The 20,313-nt window shown below is 38.5% G+C and overlaps 4 protein-coding genes across 10 annotated transcripts; 3 read left to right on the top strand and 1 right to left on the bottom strand.

The window, feature by feature from the left end:
• Positions 1 to 80: 80 nt before the first annotated feature.
• On the top strand, positions 81 to 3,435 carry LOC100883873 (arylalkylamine N-acetyltransferase 1). 3 transcript variants are annotated; one of them, XR_013040412.1, is made up of 4 exons: positions 81 to 522; positions 650 to 919; positions 1,488 to 1,594; positions 1,668 to 1,808. XR_013040412.1 is itself a non-coding variant. In XM_076539461.1 (3 exons), exons 1-3 carry the CDS (start codon positions 208 to 210, stop codon positions 1,515 to 1,517), a joined length of 615 nt encoding a protein of 204 aa, XP_076395576.1. In that variant the 5' UTR covers positions 81 to 207; the 3' UTR covers positions 1,518 to 1,775. The 3 variants fall into 3 exon arrangements, 2 of the variants coding, with proteins under 2 accessions (XP_076395576.1, XP_003700164.2); XM_076539461.1 differs by having other exon boundaries at positions 1,488 to 1,775; XM_003700116.3 differs by lacking the exon at positions 1,488 to 1,594 and having other exon boundaries at positions 208 to 522; positions 1,668 to 3,435.
• Positions 2,728 to 4,827, bottom strand: LOC100881228 (cytoplasmic 60S subunit biogenesis factor ZNF622). 2 transcript variants are annotated; one of them, XM_076539459.1, is made up of 3 exons: positions 4,692 to 4,827; positions 3,431 to 4,112; positions 2,728 to 3,352 (listed from the first exon to the last, which is right to left on the bottom strand). In XM_076539459.1, exons 2-3 carry the CDS (start codon positions 4,107 to 4,109, stop codon positions 2,874 to 2,876), a joined length of 1,158 nt encoding a protein of 385 aa, XP_076395574.1. In that variant the 5' UTR covers positions 4,110 to 4,112; positions 4,692 to 4,827; the 3' UTR covers positions 2,728 to 2,873. The 2 variants fall into 2 exon arrangements, with proteins under 2 accessions (XP_076395574.1, XP_076395575.1); XM_076539460.1 differs by lacking the exon at positions 4,692 to 4,827 and adding an exon at positions 4,329 to 4,681.
• Positions 4,828 to 5,122: 295 nt separating this feature from the next.
• Positions 5,123 to 18,036, top strand: LOC100880103 (uncharacterized). Of its 4 annotated transcripts, none has more exons than XM_012294282.2 (4): positions 5,123 to 5,493; positions 16,747 to 16,997; positions 17,498 to 17,822; positions 17,894 to 18,036. In XM_012294282.2, exons 2-4 carry the CDS (start codon positions 16,976 to 16,978, stop codon positions 17,931 to 17,933), a joined length of 387 nt encoding a protein of 128 aa, XP_012149672.2. In that variant the 5' UTR covers positions 5,123 to 5,493; positions 16,747 to 16,975; the 3' UTR covers positions 17,934 to 18,036. The 4 variants fall into 4 exon arrangements, with proteins under 4 accessions (XP_012149672.2, XP_003700130.2, XP_076395581.1 ...); XM_076539466.1 differs by lacking the exon at positions 5,123 to 5,493 and adding an exon at positions 5,536 to 5,675; XM_076539467.1 differs by lacking the exons at positions 5,123 to 5,493; positions 16,747 to 16,997 and adding exons at positions 10,390 to 10,521; positions 10,621 to 11,720.
• Positions 18,037 to 18,231: 195 nt separating this feature from the next.
• eIF5 (eukaryotic translation initiation factor 5) lies at positions 18,232 to 20,240 on the top strand. Its single transcript, XM_076539457.1, has 3 exons — positions 18,232 to 19,338; positions 19,407 to 19,592; positions 19,667 to 20,240. The coding sequence occupies exons 1-3, from the start codon at positions 18,283 to 18,285 to the stop codon at positions 19,787 to 19,789; spliced, it is 1,365 nt and encodes a 454-aa protein (XP_076395572.1). The 5' UTR covers positions 18,232 to 18,282; the 3' UTR covers positions 19,790 to 20,240.
• The last annotated feature ends 73 nt before the right edge of the window (positions 20,241 to 20,313 follow it).

The raw sequence follows: 20,313 nt of genomic DNA, 5'->3' as shown, positions 1-20,313 counted from the left end.
TTGTGCATCATTACTTTACATCAAAGGATCTCCTTAATTTTACAATGGTACATTTCATGTCTGATATACATGGGCGTTTTCATATCTACATTGGATAGCTACAGATACCATTAGGGCATGTATTGCGTACCCTGCGATGGGAATTAATTAAGAAGAATACATAATCAATTGTAGCTAGTAAATTCCTTGAACTGGGTCAATCAATATATGGACCTTTTCCCATATGAGTCTACTCTCCCTACTAAGGGTGGTGCGCGCGTGGAAAATCCTTTCAGTGCGCGGAAAATTCGTGCCGTGACCATCCCAAAGATGTCGTCTGATCATTTAACAGTTGTGAAAGTTCCAGAAAATCGCTTCGAAGATGCGATCCATCATTTAAAATGGAATTTCTTTTCTGATGAACCACTGAATCATGCGGTAGGACTATGCGAAAAAGGAGACAGCCAGTTTGAACTGGAGAGGCACTGCCTGCTGACTTTGAAACAGGGATACTCGAGGATGCTGGTTGATCAGAATGGAACGGTAAGTTGAACTGAAGAAAACAAATTCTTTAACTAGAGATGTTTGATTTTCTTCAATTTGATGATTCATGTATCATTAACTTTTTTATAACGTATTGAAGATTAAGTTAATCTTAATGTCCCATCAGATAGCTGGTATGGCTTTGAACGGTATACTGAAGAAAGGGGAGCGGGAAGAGGCTGAACGTCGACTGGCCGAGCTGAGCGATGAGAAATTCAAAACAATCTTCGGTCTTCTTTACAAAGTTAACGAAAAAGTTGATCTCTTTGCCAAATACAACGTCGAGGAATTGTTTGAGTGTCGAATCCTCAGCGTGGACGAGAACTTCCGTGGAAAAGGTTTGGCGAATGTTCTAATGGCAGACAGTATAGAAACAGCGAGGAATGCTGGCTTCAAGGTAATCTGACTGCAATTATAACAATGGTCTACTACATATATATGTATATTGAATATTATAAATGTTAAAGCATGCATTGTCAAAGATACTAGGGTGTAGAAGCTTATTTTAATTATACCGCACATATGTATTTAAATTTCAGTTATAATTTCTGAACATATATGTGTGTTCATTATAATATTTTATATGTAACTATAATAATATGCCTCAACTATTTTCTTAACAGCAATTTTATACACTTTGGTGCAACAAGGTTTTTCTCAGGGGTAAGTGTAAGGGCAGAAGTATTTGGAAGAAATGAAGAATTGAGGAAGAGCCTAAGAAGAGAATAGTAAGAGTAAGATAAGAGAAAGTTCAGACCTAGGGACCTTAGGGACTAAAAAGCAGTAGGAAGTTCCCAGAAGACTCTCAGGAAAATAGAAGAAGCCCACATGGATTATCAATATTTCTTCCCTTACACTTCTCAAACAAAGAGAAGCCTAAGTTACACACGATAAGATGTTACGTATAGCACGATCTGTTGGGATAAATGTGACCGCTCGAAGTTCACATTTTGTTTTTGTTTCAGCATGTTCTTCGATTAATATGCATGGGATGATTTTCGTTTATCAAGGTGTAATGCACTCGTTACTTTCTCGAGAGGTATTTTTGCACGCAGTGTACCTCGTACGAATTGTATGTAAATGTTTGCGTGTAAAAGCAGAATATCCTCCTAAATACTGTGCTCAAATTGTTAATATATTTACAGGTGTTCAAAGCTGACGCTACGGGGCTGTATTCGCAAAAAGTTTGCTTAAAACATGGTTTTCAGGAGGAAGCTGAAATTTTGTATTCGGATCTCGACGAGTCGATCAGACCGGCTCCTCCCCATCAAGCTTTAAAGCTGATGGTGAAATTGTTGAATTAAACGAAACGAGATTTAACGTATTGAGCTTCGGTAAACAAAAGAATTTCACGAATGAAGAGTAGTGTAAACTATGTGTATCGTTGTGTGACAATAACAGGTCTCTAATGTGTATGTTTGTCTTAAAGACGCATTTACAAAGTACTTGTATCTATAGAGGGTGGACCGCGTGTTTCTCTTAGAAAGTATTACAAAATTCGAAACATCGGTTACCACCCATTATCTGTGTTCCAACTAATGTATCGTTATTGAGACAAAGTTAAAACATTCGAGTTGACAAATGCGAGAACAAGGATCCACTTAACGTTTCGTTGGATGGTTCTTTTATTCTGCAGTTTGCTGACTCAATATGAATTATCGAAGTTGCTCTGGTTAACGTGATAAATGATATATAACAAATAAAAAAAAAAGTTACGTCTTTATGTATGTCATAAGGGAATCTCAGCGTATATCGTTCGACAATAGAAATGTGATTGAAAATAAAAGTCGTGTCAAATGTTGTACATTGACATTTGTTGATTCTTATGTAGATTCTACAGTTTGCCGGTGGTAAATTGAAAGTATATCGTATACATGCATGGTACACAATTTTCGACATTTTCGATTGTGTACATGTTTTTTTATAGCCGTCAAAAAAGCGCAGAAACACGGATTGTCTTCTTGCTCCGTGTATAATAATTTATCGAAAACGGTGACTCAGCTCATGGTTACAGGTATCACTTGGTAATGGGTCCATATGAGTATAAAGTAAAAGTTACAATAAATATTATTTTTGTCGGTGTCACATATTATGAAAATATATTACGAATTATTTTGTAAAACTATCCATCAAATAAATATTACAATTTATAATGATTAAAGCCTCGTAACATGCCCTTCTAACAGATTTAAGATCTAAATGCGGTTTTCAACTAAATAAGTACAATTTTATTTGAACAAAAGATTTACAAATATGCGCTAAGCATATGTAACAATTAATTTCTGATAAAAATGATATATAATTTAAGAAGGAATGCAGTCTTGCAATGATATTTAGACGGATAATAATATCTAGAAGTTAACTTGGGGTCTAAAGTGCTTTTGTAATTTATTTGCTTTAAACTGCAACTGTGTAGAGTATTTAGCTTGTATCCTTTGCATGTATCTGATATCTCTGACTTTCTTAATAACAGCTTCTTTCTGTGTTTCCGTCCATCCAAGCGCTCGGTACTGTGATAATACTTTGCGCAATTTTTTACTCTTTGATACTGCAAGAGCTCTGTTTGGATTCAAATTTTGTTTATAATATCTCAGCAAAGATCTATGACCAATAACATTTCCTGATGGTAATATAAGTTGAAAATCACTATCATCTAATTCTGGTATCTCAATTTCTGCATTTGGATCTGCAACATCTGCATCAGGATAACTTGAAGAGTAATCATAAAATTCTGCATATTCTGCAAGTGCATCTCCTTCATGCAACATTTTGCAATGACCTTTATCTATCATATGTGCTCTAGCTGCTTCAGCACTTTGAAAAGTCCTTCCTGTTAATTTATTAAACAAATGTTATTTATTTACTAAGCATTATGTAAATATAAGAGAATAAATTTGAAGTTGCTTACCTGAATCATTACACCAAATGCACATATATCCTGCAAATATTTTTTCTCCAAGATATACAAGCAATCCTCTAATATCAACACAGTACTCAGGATCTGGTATGAAAAATGAGTGTGCAATAGTCATATGTTTTAAATTGCGTATCAGAGATCTACTATGATGATTACAGAACAAGCAATCATTATTTTTCACTGGATTCTCAGTGTCTTCAAGCCATTCATCAGAATCTAGAGACTCAACATCAGAATCCATTTCCACATCCTTACTCCAATGCTTACTGGTACTACTGCAACTTTCTTCATTCATGTCTCTACTAGTCACAGAATCAGGTGAGACATTATTATCCCTGTCTTCTGTTTCATCCATAGCTTCAGCAGCTGTACTTTGTTTCACACACTTTTCTTTGTGCTTCTTTGATACCAAATGATTTTCATATTGGTTTTTTGTATTGAAACTTTTTCTACATGTCTTACAATTCATTGATTCTTCTTCTTTCTGTTGATCATCTTTAGTCCTTTGAGCAATTACCCTTTTTTGAAATTCTTCCACAGTAACAGGAGGTAATTCAGCCACTTTCCTTTTCAAATTATATCTGTGCCAATCTGACTTATAATGCTGTCTTTGTATTTCCAAATCTTTAAATGCCACACGGCATGTGATACAAGTAAATGGAGAAGTCATTTTCTACAATATGTTTTAATGTATCACAATTATAAATTAGAGATCAATAGCAGATAAGTTGCCTTTTAACTAACAAAGTTCTGATGTGACTATTAATTATATTGTGGTAACATTTATTATACTATATATACCACCAAATAAATGAGCATAAATTATATTATATACTACTTATATTTAATTACAATTAATACACATAATGAGAGTTATAATACGACTCACGCGTGGAGTTACTTTTGCACGTGAAGGTTATGTTCAAAACACTTCATTGCAATGATTGAAAGGTTATGTTACCGATTACACGACTAGCGCAATACTAGTGCAATCATTACAACTGATATCTGCTTTTGATGTTGCATCAGAGCACGTAAAAGAAGGTATATATATCTCGAAATTCATAGGGTATAAAAATTCCCTAATAAATTGTTAACATGTATTTTTTTTCAGCGGCAAATTTGTAAATGACCTGTACGTATTTTTAATACTTAACAAATAGTTCATTAAACGTTCTCATACATATAATACGCGTTTATTGGAACTAGCAACGATTATAATTAGTAATTTACATAAAGATGTTGCAAATACCTATTAATTTCCTTATGTTTTGAATAATTTATGCTACGAAACACTTTACCGCAGCATCCTCTTTTTCGAGCATAAACTATACATCTACGAGAGATACTATTATTGTTATCTCACGTAATTTAAATCGAGAGTACTAAAAGTACAAGCAAATAAGATTATTTTAAGTGCCAATATCGTTCGTCTAAATTTTTATACACTTGCAGTCGGCATGATAGTATTCCAGTGACAAGTATTGATAAAATTCTTGTCACGAGCTCTAAAGAAATTGCAAAAATGATATTGCATCATTGTCAGTGATACCGCCGAGTCACGTGACAAATCAGCAAAAACATAGTGTTTTTACTACAGTATAATAAGCAGTATGGGGGCGCCGCTATCATCGCAGGAATCATGAGTCACGTTTACGGCCCTGGTTTCTTCGAGCGTTTGCAGTTGTATTCAGGCAGTAGCCGTCTGAGAAGCCGGAACGTTTCGTGTGCTCGTTACAAGCTGAAAACGTTACGTACATCACGTACAACCGAAGAATTCTTGAGTAAATAGCATTTCGACGACAGGGATACTTGTCATCGTGCAAGAAAAGCTGAAGCATCAGCACGTTGTCAACCCAACGCGATCAACCGACATCTCGAACGACGTTTGTAGGACGACATCGTAGAAAGACGTAAAACGAGACACTGGGGTGCACCCGACAGGGCGATCCATCTGTCTCGATACACCCACGAACACCCGTTCAATTTTCACGCTAGAAGGCGGCCGTCCAGCAGGGCGATACCATTTTATATGACTTTTCTTCGACGTCAAGGTGAGTGGAACCAGGGCATGGTAACGACGGCGACCTCCTATCTGGTATCATTTGGTTGCTTCCGACGCTAATTTTAGCGACCAGCCATTTTGGACACGAGAACATACACGATTCACGAGCCGCTCGTTTCTACGGAAATGAACGTTTTCTCCGTCATTTCACGCATTCAAGTTCTTTCGTTGGTACGTTACGTTTCCCCTTTCTCTTTTTCCTTGTCGCCTCGTTTCCATATTCTGTGACTTAACGATCGATCGATATTGCATTTCAAATTATTGAACGAATCGAGAACGGCTGGTTTGTCGGCCGCGAGATTGCGATAACGCTCATGTAACGCCGATGTTTCGATGAATCATGATTTTTTTCGGTGCTTATGGAAAATAAGTGAAATCAAGCTATAACGTATGAACTATCAAATCGAGGTAACGATATTATTTCATTCTGCGATAGCGAGAGTTTAACCCTTGTGTGGGCAACCTCATTATGGTACCACGTTGGAAATTTAATATTAGAAATTTCTAGCTGGGAAACATAAATTAAAATGTAAATCAATTCTAATTGAAGCATAAGTATTTAAAGTAATTTTGTGATATTTTTATAAAAACAGAAATGTTAGGAGACCTAGAAATACTCGGTACTGTAACATTTGAAATTTTCATGTTGCCAGTCTTGAATATTTAAAATTCATAATTTGAAAAACTTCATGCTGTAAATTCTAACTTCGAAAAGTTGTAGTACACAAAATTTGTATTTGGTATAATGTAAAGTGATGTGAAAAGAAATGAAAAGTATGCAAAAAGTAAAGAAAACAATATAGAAATAATTGAATATATAAAAATTAAATAAGTTTGTACAAGAAATATTTAAAAACTCGACTGTGACATTTTCATGTATGAAGTAAAATGCAACGTCATTTATCGATTGGCAATAGCGACAAACTTTCGAAGAAAAATTTAGTTCTTTAAGTATGGAGTCATAAATTTGTTTTAATATCGTTGATAAAAGATTCGTATCGAAGCTCGATTACATACGATATTGTGCTATATCGATTTGAACGGCGGTCTCGTGTTATTTGTACGCGAATCCATACTTTATACATTTATCGTAATCGACTGTATTTTTGTCGTATTATTTGTTGTATCGAGTGCTTATGGATTGGACTGGAGTGTGGATCGAGTGTTTCGTAGAAATGTAAATTGTTTTGTTGGATTAACGTTTCTTTATCAGCGAACAGAATGATGAAAGCTTTCTTCTTCGTTTCTAAATGTCATTCACAGATTGCGCTGTAAAAACTTGTATTGTCTTATTTTGGCATTACATTGCATTTATATTATTTATTCTTTTCTTTCAATGATAACCTTGAATAGTTAAATAAGCTGCATACATATGTTAAACGTCGTCACGTAGGTATCTGTTCGTGTTATCTTCCGAGTTGTCTTTGCTTGTAATTATACTCGATCAATGAAACTTTCTATTTCCACTTTTCGCGGTTAATCGGAAATACGTGATGTTTCCATTAAATTGCAAATGCCTCTCAAGATCCCGAATACATTTTTCACCGATAATTCTTAATATTTACAAGCACGTAGATAAAATTGCATAAGTTCTGATACAAAAGAGTTATCTCAAAGTTAGATAATACTGATTTGAAATTGTACGATATTTAGAAAACAGGTGATGCGTAACTAGTTCCGATCTTTGTACGATGTACCATGGAAAAAAACTCGTGTGCAACAATTTGAAATTTAATTAACTTTTTGTCCTATCTATTTACAGCTGTTGCTTTTGGTATTGATAAATGAATTAGTTGAAACGATTCAATTCCGTTGATGCGTTTATTTTCGTCGTCACAAACAATCGTTATCACAACGTATCGCTGTTTCGAAATCGAATTGAAACGCAACGAAATTGATTTGGCGCAAGATCGCGAAAGGTTAACTTTTAATTCGAACTGTATAACTTTCTCGCGTTCCTACGACGCACATATTTACGTTTCGATCCATTGACCTGTGTTCGAGTTGGAACTATTTAATTAACAATTCAAATTTCCCGCTAATTATTTCTTTTATTATCGATCGAAATTTCGATTGTCGAATTACGTTGTTTACAATAATTTTTCTAGTAACTTTACCGAGAATCTATTTATTGTATTATGTTACATTAAGATATAAATTTTTAGATACAAAAGTCTCTAGATATTAATATCTCTAGATTTCAATTTCCCTATATATAAAAATCCTTATATCCCTATATTTTCAAGGTCCAATTTTTCAAAACTCCTGTAGATCCAAAAAATCCCTAGACTCAAATATTCAGTAGGTTAATAAATTCACTAGGTAAAAAAAAATCACTAGATCAAGAAATTTATTGCATCAAAAAATTCAGTAGATCAAAAAATTTACTAGATCAAGAAATTCACTAGATCGAAAAATTCACTAGACAAAATATCACTAGATCGAAAAATTCACTAGACAAAAATATCACTAGATCGAAAAATAACTGAACCAAAAAATTGACAATACCAAAAAATCACCGAATCAAAAAATTCACTAAATCAAAAAAATCACTAAATCAACAAATAAGTACTTCAAAAAATTCCCTAGATCTCAATCTTCCTAATTTCAAAAATTTCTAAATCCCAGTGTGCATATAATTTTATGTCCCCAGATTTCAATATCTTTGAAATACAATATCCCTAGAATTCAATTTCCCTAGACCTCTATAGTTAAGTATTGTATATATAAATTTTGTGTGTACGATTTGTCAATAAATTAGTGTTTAAAAATGTTCGAGTTGCAGCACGTGTAGTATCTTGCGGTTAGGATTCTTCATCATCGTGAACATGAAACTGTTCGGTTTCGAAACAGATTCTTCGAACGGTCTCTTGTAATCCGACCTTTCGCTCCCTTCGTACTCTCCTCTTATTTTTTCCATTTATCGTGCGGTTTAAGATGGCCCGCTCTCTGACCCTTTAAGCATGCACAGCAGCGGCCCGATAGCGATGCAAAATAATATGTGTATCTTCAATTTTATATACCGAGTGGTTCTCGAATCGTTCGGAGATCATTCGATTAATCGAGCCATGCAGATTTCTAATTTAACCGATCTAAAACGGGAAGTTCCGAAATACGGCCTTGTTTCTGTATAGCAGTAAAAATAGTGTACACCCTGCATGGCGCACCGGAAGTTTCGTGCGAATCGAGAGATTAGCATAGAACTATGTTTCGTTGCGTCATTTTCGGCGATGCTCGAAATTCCACCGCATGGATCGATTCGGTCTACACGTATTTCGTTTTGTAAACGTTGTTTCCAATCTCTTTTTTCCGCGATTACCAATCGCAACTGGCTCGCACAACACATCAAAGAAATTCTGTTTGACATTCTCAAATAGCGTATCAAGGTGCAACACGTGCATTTCCATTAGCAGGTAACGAAGCGAGCGCGCGTGCAACGCTCGAAAACGAGTGCAGCAACATTTGCATAAACAGTCGCATGCAGTGTTATCACGCGGGATCTGTCTCGCTCGCAATATGTCTTTTTCGCGACGCATCGCGGACGATCTAGCCTTGCCGTATCAGCACGCCATAAAAGATCGATCCTGGCCAGAAAATGCATTATGCATACGATTCATGCTTTCCTGCCGAGATAATGACTCCCCCTAAAATGCATAAACGTGATCTGTTGCGCGCGAACCCGCGATATTTTCATCGTGCCACTGACATTAAACTTGACTCCGTAATTCTTTCGAGATAAGCTTCATTACCTCCTGCGAGATAAGCTCTCTCATTTAGGGGTAAAATGAACTGGAAAATTTTGAAATTAGCCGCTAAAGACATTGCTGAAGAATTAGGGATTGAAAGTTGAAGAGATCCACCTCTTCATATATGAAAATTCAACTATTCAATTAAAAAATATCAGTGTTTAAGACTGCAGCGGAAAGCATACTTTTTCCGTGACAAATGCGACTTAGATCTTAACAGAGTAGGAGTAAACGGGTTATTTATTCAACGAGTTTCCGTATTGCGAATGTTGACAAGGACGCAATTGGACGGTTGACAGAGCGCATTAGTCCTGATCAGACTGTTCCTTCGATCAATACAAGGAACTATTATGTCGTACGCAAGAGGGTGTTTCTATCGCAAGGATCACTTCGAAACAATCTCAAAATGGAAGTATTTTTAATCTGGTCCACTTGATCAAATAATTCCTGTTGTTCCAGTTTGCGGAATTTTCCTACGAAACGTATTTATTATCCTGACACATCTTGGCACAGAATTTCACTTGAGATCGCAATCAGCGAAGTGTAGATACTTATCAGGTGCACAGGTGAAATGTGCAAAATATGCAAAATATGAAAAATGCGCAACCATTTGCATAAGCTGCACATTCCTGCATCGTGTTAAACAATTTTGTTCCTGGTAGTCGGTCATGATCAACGTGCAGCAATTAACATTTCCCTCCACACGGAAGAAGATACATCGTACGCGTTAATTAGACCTACCTAGCTGCACACGAACACAATACAAATTCCACGTGTTGTAGCACATTATACTTCAATCAACCCGTTCCATTTATCATTCCACTTTACTCGAGAATAAGATCGCGCCATTCAGCTGTCCTTGCTGCAAAATCTAATCTACCATCGGTCATTAGAAAAACCTGTGCTATCGTTCGAGCGATCTAATCGATTCGACGCTTTAATCAAATGCGGAAACTTCCGTGCATCGTTCACAAGTTTCATATTGTTTAACTGTGCAAGAATAATACAACGTTATCGTGTCCTCTACTCGTTAACTCAGTTTCATAGGAAAGGGTGCATTGATCCCCAGAACGGAAGATTGTTGGAACCTGATGTAACCTCAGTCCACTGTTCTGATAAAGCGATTGTGTCATCGTTCATTCCGGCCTACTCAATCTTCTGCTGCTTAACGAGAGAAGCATACCGTTCAATTCTTGTTTGCTCAGCACACGAGAAAATTCCATGAAACTTCAGTTAGCTAAAACATATGGTGTCCAAACATTGGGAACATTGTAAGAACATATGGTATCCATTGATTTCCAAACATTGATTACTGAAGTAGGTTTGTATGGCAAGACTGAATGTGATCTAATTTCGTTTTATTTTGACAGAAGAGTTTGGTTGGTCTTATTGGATACAGGAGACAGTTCTGGATAGTATGCACCTAAATGTAGAGATAACAAGGGTTTCTATGGATGTTTTATCTGAACACGTGGGCACACATGTGGGCTCTACAGGGACATGTTAACTCTACAGGAACATCACACACCTACTGATCAGTTCACTGCCTCTGCATCGCTAGTTTTTAAAGATCATGAAGGTCTACATGATTTTCCATAACGGAAAGCAGCCTGACCTAACCTCTATTAAATTCTGCACCAACAAAATACCTCATCAATCTCCATCTACTGAATATACATGTAGAGACTCCAGTTAGCCCTGAAGGATGAAAGATACTACATGTAGGCATCTAACTGCTTACTGCTTCTACCAGCATCACTTTCATGAAACTTGTATCTACCAGGATTCCACAACTAAGAGTTGTGACCTAACCTCTACACCCTACAAATCCTTTGATGCAATTTCTGTCACATGTAGAGAGTTAGCTTTAGATCAAAGAGTACCCATAGGATCCACGATCACGTCACTTCTGTGAACCACACGTGAATTAACCTTGCACCGACACCTGGTCTTCCACCGAGAGGGTACACCCGGAGCGTGCTCCGGTCCTCGTGGCGCGATACCGGTAAAATCTGACCTTGTCTGAAGTCCGTGCGCTAACCGTAGCAGAGATTCCACGTCGACGTTACGTCCGGATCGGGGCAAGTTCCGATCAATATACGGCGTATCCTCGCGCGTAGGACGCCTGCGCAAGTGGCGAGCCGCGGGGTAGGCCGATCTGGGATCCGAGGGCCGCGAGCACGCACGACCAAGTGACTCCAGTTACGGCAGCCGGCAGAGAGTCGCTCGTCCACAAGGCATATCGTTCGCAATCCGTCGTGTCGTAACGTGCGAGTGGTGTCCTACGCTGCGCCGCGGCAACCGACCGTTTGAACGGCTATATAACCAGAGGAACCGGCCGGACTCCCTTCCTCGATCCAGAACTCTGCCGGCCTAAGGCGAGAGTCTCGAGGAAGACGTAGGGACACCAAAAGCATCCGCAGCTGCAGCCACGGTCGCAAATCACGACTTATGCGTCTGTACCGAGCAGGTAATGATCCTCCATCGTGCTACGCCTCCGCACCGCTCGATAGGACACTCCTGGGCTAGCGTTGCTCTAGATACATCGCTTTTAAGATAAACCTATCCGGATGAAAGGGGATGTACCAAGGTGATTAGCAAAGATACGTGCTACTAAGTGGACCCGGTCGATGATGACTGCTGCTGCTGTCTAATTTTCATTCCTTCTTTGTTAATTGATTCTGGATTGACCTCCTTTCACCCCGTTGATCAGTTTGGACTTCCTGGTTGAATTAGGAGACGTGGAAGAGAATGTCATCCTCGGTTCATATAGATTTGGTCTTTTGATACTGGTGATGCTATTAGGTTCCATTATAAAGAGATTTATGATCAGAGAGTGATCAGATCAGAGGGTGGATATCGTTCCTAGTTTCTTCTTTGGTGTCTCTTCCTCTAGCGAGCGTAACGATCATTGACGTGGCCTCTTTGCGCATTGTGTGACACGGTGCAGTGTGACCGTGTGCACCGGCACCCTGGTATTTCAATCGAAACACGCTGTTCTCTGTTCGTTAGGGTGATGAGCAACTCGTTGTCGGTAATCTGTTGTTTCTAATCACTGCGACCGTGTATTCAGCTTTATCTGGGAGTGGTTTCGCACGTTTGATGTCGATAAAGCGATCGCTTTAGATCCGTCCGTCGTTCATTATCTACCTTAAATCACATAATCGTTCAAGGTTTTTCCTGCAAAATCGAACCCCGGTTTCTCGAACCATCTCGAAACTTCCACAGGTAGTAATCGAACAATCGATGCGTGCAAATCGCGCATACGTGCACAATGTGAACCAATTAAGAATTATTTTTGTTAAACAAGATTGATAAGCCTGGAATAACCAACGTAGGGTGCGGATCGAAGAAAGTGGGTGAAACGTCCCTTTCAGCCTGTGGGCTTAAATATTTTGGCTTCTCTTTGATGCTGCAACGCTTGTGGAGTTGTACATAGTTGTATAATTGTTTGGCCACGTCGGCCGTTGCACCGTAGATCGATTGCTCGACGGATTAATAATTTCACGGGACGGAAGATTCTTTTGCTAGATCGTGGTCCATGGTGGTTATCAAATTTTCAACTGACATTGTCTTCGTTAGATATTTCGGATTTTGAAATAGAACGTTTTAAAATAGTACGATTTGTGACGGAGTTGTAGGTTCAAAATAACTCTGTGGGTCATCCACTATAAAATTGCTGTTCCATCAGTAAATATTTTAACGTTGCAGTTATTAATTTAGTAAGGTCTTTGTGGGTCATTCTTGATAAAAGTTTGTTCATTATAAATTTGATTTTAAACGAAGGAGATGTGATCCGTGGGTCACGATCCACGTGATAGACATTACAGTGATTTCACTGTAAGAAATCAAGCTTTAATGTGCTTAACATATGAAATATTTTATCTGACAATATCAAAATTGTGGTGCATTTTCTAGATCCTCCGTGGGTCACCGATGACCCACGCGAATAGTAAAATATTTTTGAAACAATCCTTGATATGTTTAACACATGAAATATTTTATCTGACAATATTAAAATTGTGGTGTATTTGGTAGATCCTCCGTGGGTCACCGATGACCCACACGAATAGTAAAATATTTTTAAAACAATCCTTGATATGTTTAACGTATGAAATATTTTATCTGACAATATTAAAATTGTGGTGTATTTGGTAGATCCTCCGTGGGTCACCGATGACCCACACGAACATTAAAATATTTTTTAAACAATCCTAAATATTTTTGACATAACATAACTAGCTTTTATCTCAGATTGTGAAATTCTGATCGAGTTCAGTGGATCCTCCGTGGGTCACCGATGATCCACCCGAATATCAAAATATTTGTTAAACAATCCTTAATATTTTTGACATAACATAACCAGTTTTTATTTCAGAATGTGAAATTCTGATCGACTTCACTGGATCCTCTGTGGGTCACCGATGACCCACCGAACATTAAAATATTTTTGAAACAATCCTTAATACATTTGACATAACATAACTACCTTTTATCTCAGAATGTAAAATTCTGATCGACTTCAGTGTTTCCTCCGTGGGTCACTCGTCTATATTTAAATACAAATCTCCCTCGATTTTTTTTCAACCCAAACATTGTCAATTTTCGTTCTACGTTTACTAAAAACGACACAAAAAAGCCTGTTCTCCACCGCTTATCGCGTCATTAGCGCATAGAAAAAATTCAATTACGTCGTTGGCGTTCGATAACACCGTTAATTACACTTTTCTTAAGTCCCTCTTTTAACGTTGGTATCGCGAAACGTGCACAGGAATTCGAACGATTCGGATTCACGGTGCACACGTGAAATTCTCTTTCTATCGGGAACGGATGGGATCGATGAACGGGTTTTAGCGCTCGAACTGGCGCATTGATAAACGATTAATCGGTACGGGATATCGCGGTTAGAATTCTAAACCCGTCATTTTACACCGCGTGCCAGACGTTGGAACGTTTCGTGCACGTGAGAACCTGAATTCCCTAACTAGCTTCGTCATCATCAGGAATCAATAGTTAATTGGCACATATGTACACGCACGATTATGTGTACACTGCTGCTCAAAATCGGGAGCTCATTTGTGGTTGGTCTCTTGGGAATTTTCTTACGTTTTTGCGTTATTTAAAAATGTAAGAAAGAGAGTGTAATAAATTATGACTCTTAATATATAAAATTTAATTTTGTAAATTGCACAAAGCCACCTACATTGACCACCTAACTTTATTAATAAACCTCCCTTTATTACAAAAAATAATATTAATGATATATGGAATATTTACAATACTTTTCTATCCAATTTTGAACAACATTTGTATTAATATTTATTAAAAATATCGGAAAGCCTCCACAACTGGTTTGACCTTTGCATTCCATCGTACTCCACTCAAGGAAGTAAAGTTTCCGCTAAAAAATGCATATCCACAAGAGTTTTCTGCCCCTCTTTGCAAAGTTCGTTGACCAAATCGAATCAATTTTTCTGTAGGCATGATAAAGAAACTTGTGAAACTTTACCGAGGAAATAAATGACGGTGTACAAGCGTTGTTTAGTTTACAAGATGAATAATGTGTACGCTGTTTATCGGAACGATTTACGCGATTCAGTTATCTTTAATGATCACAGCAAGAACAGCATTGCGCTGGCGTATTAGTCGGAAGCGGATTATACTATGTTTTTACATAATAGGATTTCGTCGTGCTATCGAAACCAATGCAACCCCGCCCAGGTCGATAGAATCCTGCAAAAATATGCTTCTTTTTCTTTGGTCGAAATCGTGAAAGATGCTTTTATCTTTCAACTCCTTCATAGATGCGACTTGATGCTTTCCTTCATAGATGATCAATCAATGAAACTTCTTCAAATTATATGAAATCCAGCTTCAAATTTGAAAAAAGTGGTAGAAAATTAATACAGGGTCTTGCAATTAGTACAATTTTTAGAATAATAAAGCTTTTATGATAGTGGTCTTAAAAGGTGAAATAATCTTTTCCCGTTAACATTCGAACTATCAGTTCGCAGAAACGCGGATATCGTCTCTGTTTGCTTACATTCGATATACGTAGACCGGAAGCGTGTTCATAGCATAGCGAGCCCTGTCTGGCTTCGTATTGGGAATTAACGTGATGATATTACGGATAATATACGCTGGCAATTGTTGTCACATTGGTTTCTTGTTTTCCGATCGCTGGTATCAACGTGGATTATCGGAAGCAAATTAAATTAATTCTCCCTGAGGGAGCTTGGTTTCCACTTTTTCAAATTTCCTACTTCTCGTATTATTGACAAGTTTTGGAATTTTTGAGATTTCCACGTATTTGTATTTTCAAATTTTTAAGCTTTATACTTCTTAAATTTTTAGATTCCCAGTTGTCAGAAATTCTATTTCCCTAATTGCCAATTGTTCAAAATTCCATCTCCCCAATTTTCAGTTGCCCAAAATTCTATTTCCCCAATTTCCAGTTGCCCAAAATTCCATCTCCTCAATTTCCAGTTGGCCAAAATTCCATCTCTCCAATTTCCAGTTACCCAAAATTCCATCTCCCCAATTTCCAATTGTCCAAAATTCCATCTCTCCAATTTCCAGTTACCCAAAATTCCATCTCCCCAATTTCCAATTGTCCAAAATTCCATCTCCTCAATTTCCAATTGTCCAAAATTCCATCTCTTCAATTTCCAATTGTCCAAAATTCCATCTCCCCAATTTCCAGTTACCCAAAATTCCATCTCCCCAATTTCCAATTGTCCAAAATTCCATCTCCTCAATTTCCAATTGTCCAAAATTCCACCTCCCCAATTTCCAATTGTCCAAAATTCCATCTCCCCAATTTCCAATTGTCCAAAATTCCATCTTCCCAATTCCCAATTGCCCAAAATTCCATCTTCCCAATTTCCAGTTGCCCAAAATTCTAAATTTCCAACTTCCCAAATTCCCATCTCCACCTTCCCCTACTCTCAAGTGTCCAAATTTGCAAAACCCCCAATTTAAATTTCTGAATTCCCAATTGCCCAAAATTCCATCTCCCCAATTTCCAGATGTCCAAAATTCCATCTCCCCAATTTCCAATTGTCCAAAATTCCATCTCCCCAATTTCCAATTGTCCAAAATTCCATCTTCCCAATTTCCAATTGCCCAAAATTCTAAATTTGCAACTTCCCAAATTCCCATCTCCACCTTCCCCTACTCTCAAGTCTCCAAATTTACAAAACCCCCAATTTAAATTTCTAAATTCCCAATTTCCCAAAATTCCATCTCCCCAATACCCAATTGTCCAAATTTCCACCTCCCTAATTTCCAGTTACCCAAAATTCCTCCTCCCAACTTCCCAAAAACCCAAACTCCCCCAAATCCGGCAATATACCAAGAGTCAACCTCAGCAACCATCCCACGATCGCAATTAAAATTACAATCCCGTATAATCGCATTCATGGATGATACGATCGTCCTCTTCTCTGATCATTTGTTTCCGTTTCATTTGTTTCATTCCTCTTGACGATGCTCAGTAAAGGATTCCGTCGCATCGTTTCCGGTGGTGAAACCTCAAACCACGTACTTCCCGGCAAGCAAGTCCTCGTGTGACTGTCGCTATCATGATTTTGGAATGGTCAGTCTCCTCAAAACACCGGCTGGATGATCGTTAAACGAAGATAAATGAGACCACGCACCGGACTAAATTTTCATGAACGACCTCAAACAATCTACGAAAACAGGCAACAGAAATAATGCAGCTGCATGATCGAGTCTGAGAACCCTGGTAAAAGCATCCCCTGATGGTCCCTTTCTGCGAACGTTTTTAGCAGGTCCGAAAGATCTTCGAATCCGGCTGTGAATGGACATAATAGGCTGCTACAAAATACATTCAGATTTCTGTGATCGAAGACTGATATGTCTGCGAAACGTATTATGCGTTACGTCGCTTGAGATGATTTGGCTGGTTAAACATAGGTTGGTCTGGGTCATTTTTATCTTGAATTCTTGATTTATATCTCGGGTACTATTCAAGGAGTCAGTTGTCCTCTTATCAGGATATTGATTTAGGGACTGTGACTATCTGTGACCCACATGACTGCGTAACCTACTAAATTTATTCAGAGAACCTATGTTAAGGTTTACTAAATCTTAACCTACAATGGTACTTTTAGAGAAAGTAGACTAGGTTAAGAAACAAGTGATTAGCAGATTAGGAAGTCTGATGTGACAAAGACAATTTGATATGCAAGCTAAAGAGATGATAACGAACTGGTTTGATTACAGGAACATCCAGGATATCATCCAGAGGGAAAGGATCGGTGTACAGCAAAGGCGGCGGTAGTAGGACATTGTCCAAGCGACATTTAAACGGCAACATCATCACCTTAGCTCGGTGTAATCGTTCGTTACGAGCAACTTGTGAGTTAACCACACCAACCTGGTACCCAGGCTTTCTTAGTGGCACAAGCAACGGACAGGCAGCGTGTATGATCATTGAAGACTATCCCCCTCTGCCCACCAAACCGAGGCAATATCTGCATCAAGATACCACCCAACGATTTCTAAACCATCTGGTCCTGCCTAAACACAGGACCTCAAAATTTTCCAGGTGTGTACTTCCTCGTGATCTCTTGTATAAACTATTGCTATTAGATAAACTAATTTGAACGTTTATTTCAGTAATAGGCATCGGAAGCTACAGCCGTTCAGAGAAACGTGACTGGCGTCAGCGGATAGTGCGGCACACCTTACCGCAGACAACGAAAATCACCCTGACTCGACACGTAACGAGCTACCATCGGGTAGCCATTGCCTGGCAACGTCGCTGCACAGCATTCAAACTGCCGCTGGGAAACGTGAAAATTAGATCGAGAAGGACGAGGACGAAGACGTTACCCACTTGAACACCGCGATCCAGGAACGGCCGAGAATCAAGAGAGCCGAGCTACCAGAAGCTTGGAACATCCACCCACGATTTGCAGTAACGTGTTCACAACGTCTCGTCGTAAGTTGTCGCTTGGAACGGACATCAAGGTAGCTAGAAGCAAGAGACGGAAACGTCATTCACCATGGGGAGCGTCAACGTTAACCGCACCGTCAGCGATGCGTTTTATCGCTATAAAATGCCGCGGATCCAAGCCAAGGTCGAGGGCAAGGGCAACGGCATTAAGACCGTCATCGTAAACATGGTCGACGTTGCGAAGGCCATTGGAAGACCTGCCACTTACCCGACCAAGTACTTCGGATGCGAGCTCGGAGCTCAAACCCAGTTCGATTTCAAAAATGAAAGATTCATCGTGAACGGTTCGCACGACGCCACCAAGCTGCAAGATCTCCTCGATGGATTCATTCGAAAATATGTTCTCTGTCCGGCCTGCGATAACCCTGAAACGGAGCTGATGGTCAGCGCGAAGAAGGGGACTATCTCGCAGGGATGCAAAGCCTGCGGCTACCATGGGCTATTGGAAAGCAATCATAAATTGAACACCTACATCTTGAAGAATCCACCGAGCTTGAATCCCGCTGTTCAAGGTAGCTCTCTGACGGAGGGCAAACGCGGGAAACGTTCGAAGCGCGCTAACGGTGAAACAACAACAACAACTACCACCGCTACCGCTAACGGTGATCGATCTGGTTCTCCGGAGAACGATACCAGCACCACCGACATCGTGGTCGAAGCTCCTGAGAAAATGGCTGACGAGAACGGTGATGACGATAATTGGGCAGTCGACGTGTCAGAAGAAGCTGTTAGAGCTCGTCTGCAAGACTTGACGGATGGCGCGAAAGGAATGACCATCAGCGACGATCTCGATAAGACTGAAAAGGAGAGGATGGACATGTTTTATAAGTTAGTTAAATGTCGTCGGGACGCTGGGCAATTGGACAACCATAAAGAGCTAGTGACGGAGGCTGAACGTCTGGAGATCAAGACCAAGGCTCCGTTGGTATTGGCTGAATTACTTTTTGATCAGAACATTGCTGCTCAAGCGAAAAAGTACCGGGTACTTCTGCTACGTTTCACTCATGATGACATCAAGGCACAGAAGTATTTGATCAGAGGAATCGAGCAAGTGATAGCTCTGCATAAAGATGCTTTGATGCCTAAAGTACCTGGCATTTTGAAGGTAAAATAAATTTTGCTATAACAAAGTAAAAGATAACAACTCCATCTTAAAATTGATCTTGATTGCAGCTCTTCTATGATGTTGATATTTTGGAAGAAAAAGCTTTATTCGAGTGGTCGAATAAGGTAACCAAAAAATATGTATCAAAAGATTTATCTCAAGAAATTCACGATAAAGCTGCACCGTTCCTAACTTGGCTGAAAGAAGCGGAAGAAGAAGATTCTGAATCAGAAGAAGAAGACGATGATCTGGAGGTAAATCTCTGTTTCTAAAAATTCATCAGCTGTATAATCTCGGAATTTTACTAATTTATTAATATCTTTTGTAGATTGAATATGACGATAGAGCCAAACAATCACTGAAACCACAACAGCCACCGCCTGCGCAGAAGAAGCCTGCTGTAGTTGAAGACTCGGATGATGAGGATGATTTTGATATCGATGCCATTTAAAAAGAACATGAAAGATGCTCAGTAGTCGGACACTTGTCCGGTAAAACGATGATTAACGATCATTTTTCACACGATACAAAGAGTCGCAATGCAATCTCTTATTATATATAGCATTTTGTTATTTTAGGCCAAGAGGTGAATTATAATGCCATTTACATGTACGAGAAATTTTAACTGTTTCCGAGTTAGCAATATTTATCTGTACGGTAATATTTTAATTGTTTTTAATAAGGCGATTACGAATTACCTATATCATTATTCCTAATTATTATTGAGATTTTTAAAAAATGATCGAAGCATCTGCACTTCGATATACGTATCTCTTTTAGAAGAAAAAAAGATACTGATAGTTCTCAACTGTTACCGAGAAGTTGGCCTGCTAAAAGCGTTCTCTATTGTATCTATTTACTATTCAAATAATAATTATTCAAATAAATATGGTTTATCGCAAGATACAGTATTTATTCCTGTTATTCCCCATTATGAATTTAAAAATTATAAAGATCGGAAAATTGATAAATTTG

The sequence above is a fragment of the Megachile rotundata genome, chromosome 14, assembly GCF_050947335.1.
Source record: "Megachile rotundata isolate GNS110a chromosome 14, iyMegRotu1, whole genome shotgun sequence".
Lineage (NCBI taxonomy): Eukaryota > Metazoa > Arthropoda > Insecta > Hymenoptera > Megachilidae > Megachile > Megachile rotundata.
The sequence above is the reverse complement of the archived record's forward strand: the minus strand, read 5'-3'. Positions and strand labels throughout refer to the sequence as shown.

Excerpts from the sequence above, each read along its gene's own strand:
- LOC100883873 (XM_003700116.3), top strand. The coding sequence starts at position 208 with ATGGACCTTTTCCCATATGAGTCTACTCTCCCTACTAAGGGTGGTGCG. Across the intron at positions 523-649 it reads TGGTTGATCAGAATGGAACG|ATAGCTGGTATGGCTTTGAA; the intron begins GTAAGTTGAACT and ends ATGTCCCATCAG. Across the intron at positions 920-1,667 it reads CGAGGAATGCTGGCTTCAAG|GTGTTCAAAGCTGACGCTAC; the intron begins GTAATCTGACTG and ends ATATATTTACAG.
- LOC100881228 (XM_076539459.1), bottom strand. The coding sequence starts at position 4,109 with ATGACTTCTCCATTTACTTGTATCACATGCCGTGTGGCATTTAAAGAT. Across the intron at positions 3,353-3,430 it reads CATTTGGTGTAATGATTCAG|GAAGGACTTTTCAAAGTGCT; the intron begins GTAAGCAACTTC and ends ATAAATTAACAG.
- LOC100880103 (XM_012294282.2), top strand. The coding sequence starts at position 16,976 with ATGATCGAGTCTGAGAACCCTG. Across the intron at positions 16,998-17,497 it reads GATCGAGTCTGAGAACCCTG|GAACATCCAGGATATCATCC; the intron begins GTAAAAGCATCC and ends GTTTGATTACAG. Across the intron at positions 17,823-17,893 it reads AGGACCTCAAAATTTTCCAG|TAATAGGCATCGGAAGCTAC; the intron begins GTGTGTACTTCC and ends CGTTTATTTCAG.
- eIF5 (XM_076539457.1), top strand. The coding sequence starts at position 18,283 with ATGGGGAGCGTCAACGTTAACCGCACCGTCAGCGATGCGTTTTATCGC. Across the intron at positions 19,339-19,406 it reads AAGTACCTGGCATTTTGAAG|CTCTTCTATGATGTTGATAT; the intron begins GTAAAATAAATT and ends TCTTGATTGCAG. Across the intron at positions 19,593-19,666 it reads AAGAAGACGATGATCTGGAG|ATTGAATATGACGATAGAGC; the intron begins GTAAATCTCTGT and ends TATCTTTTGTAG.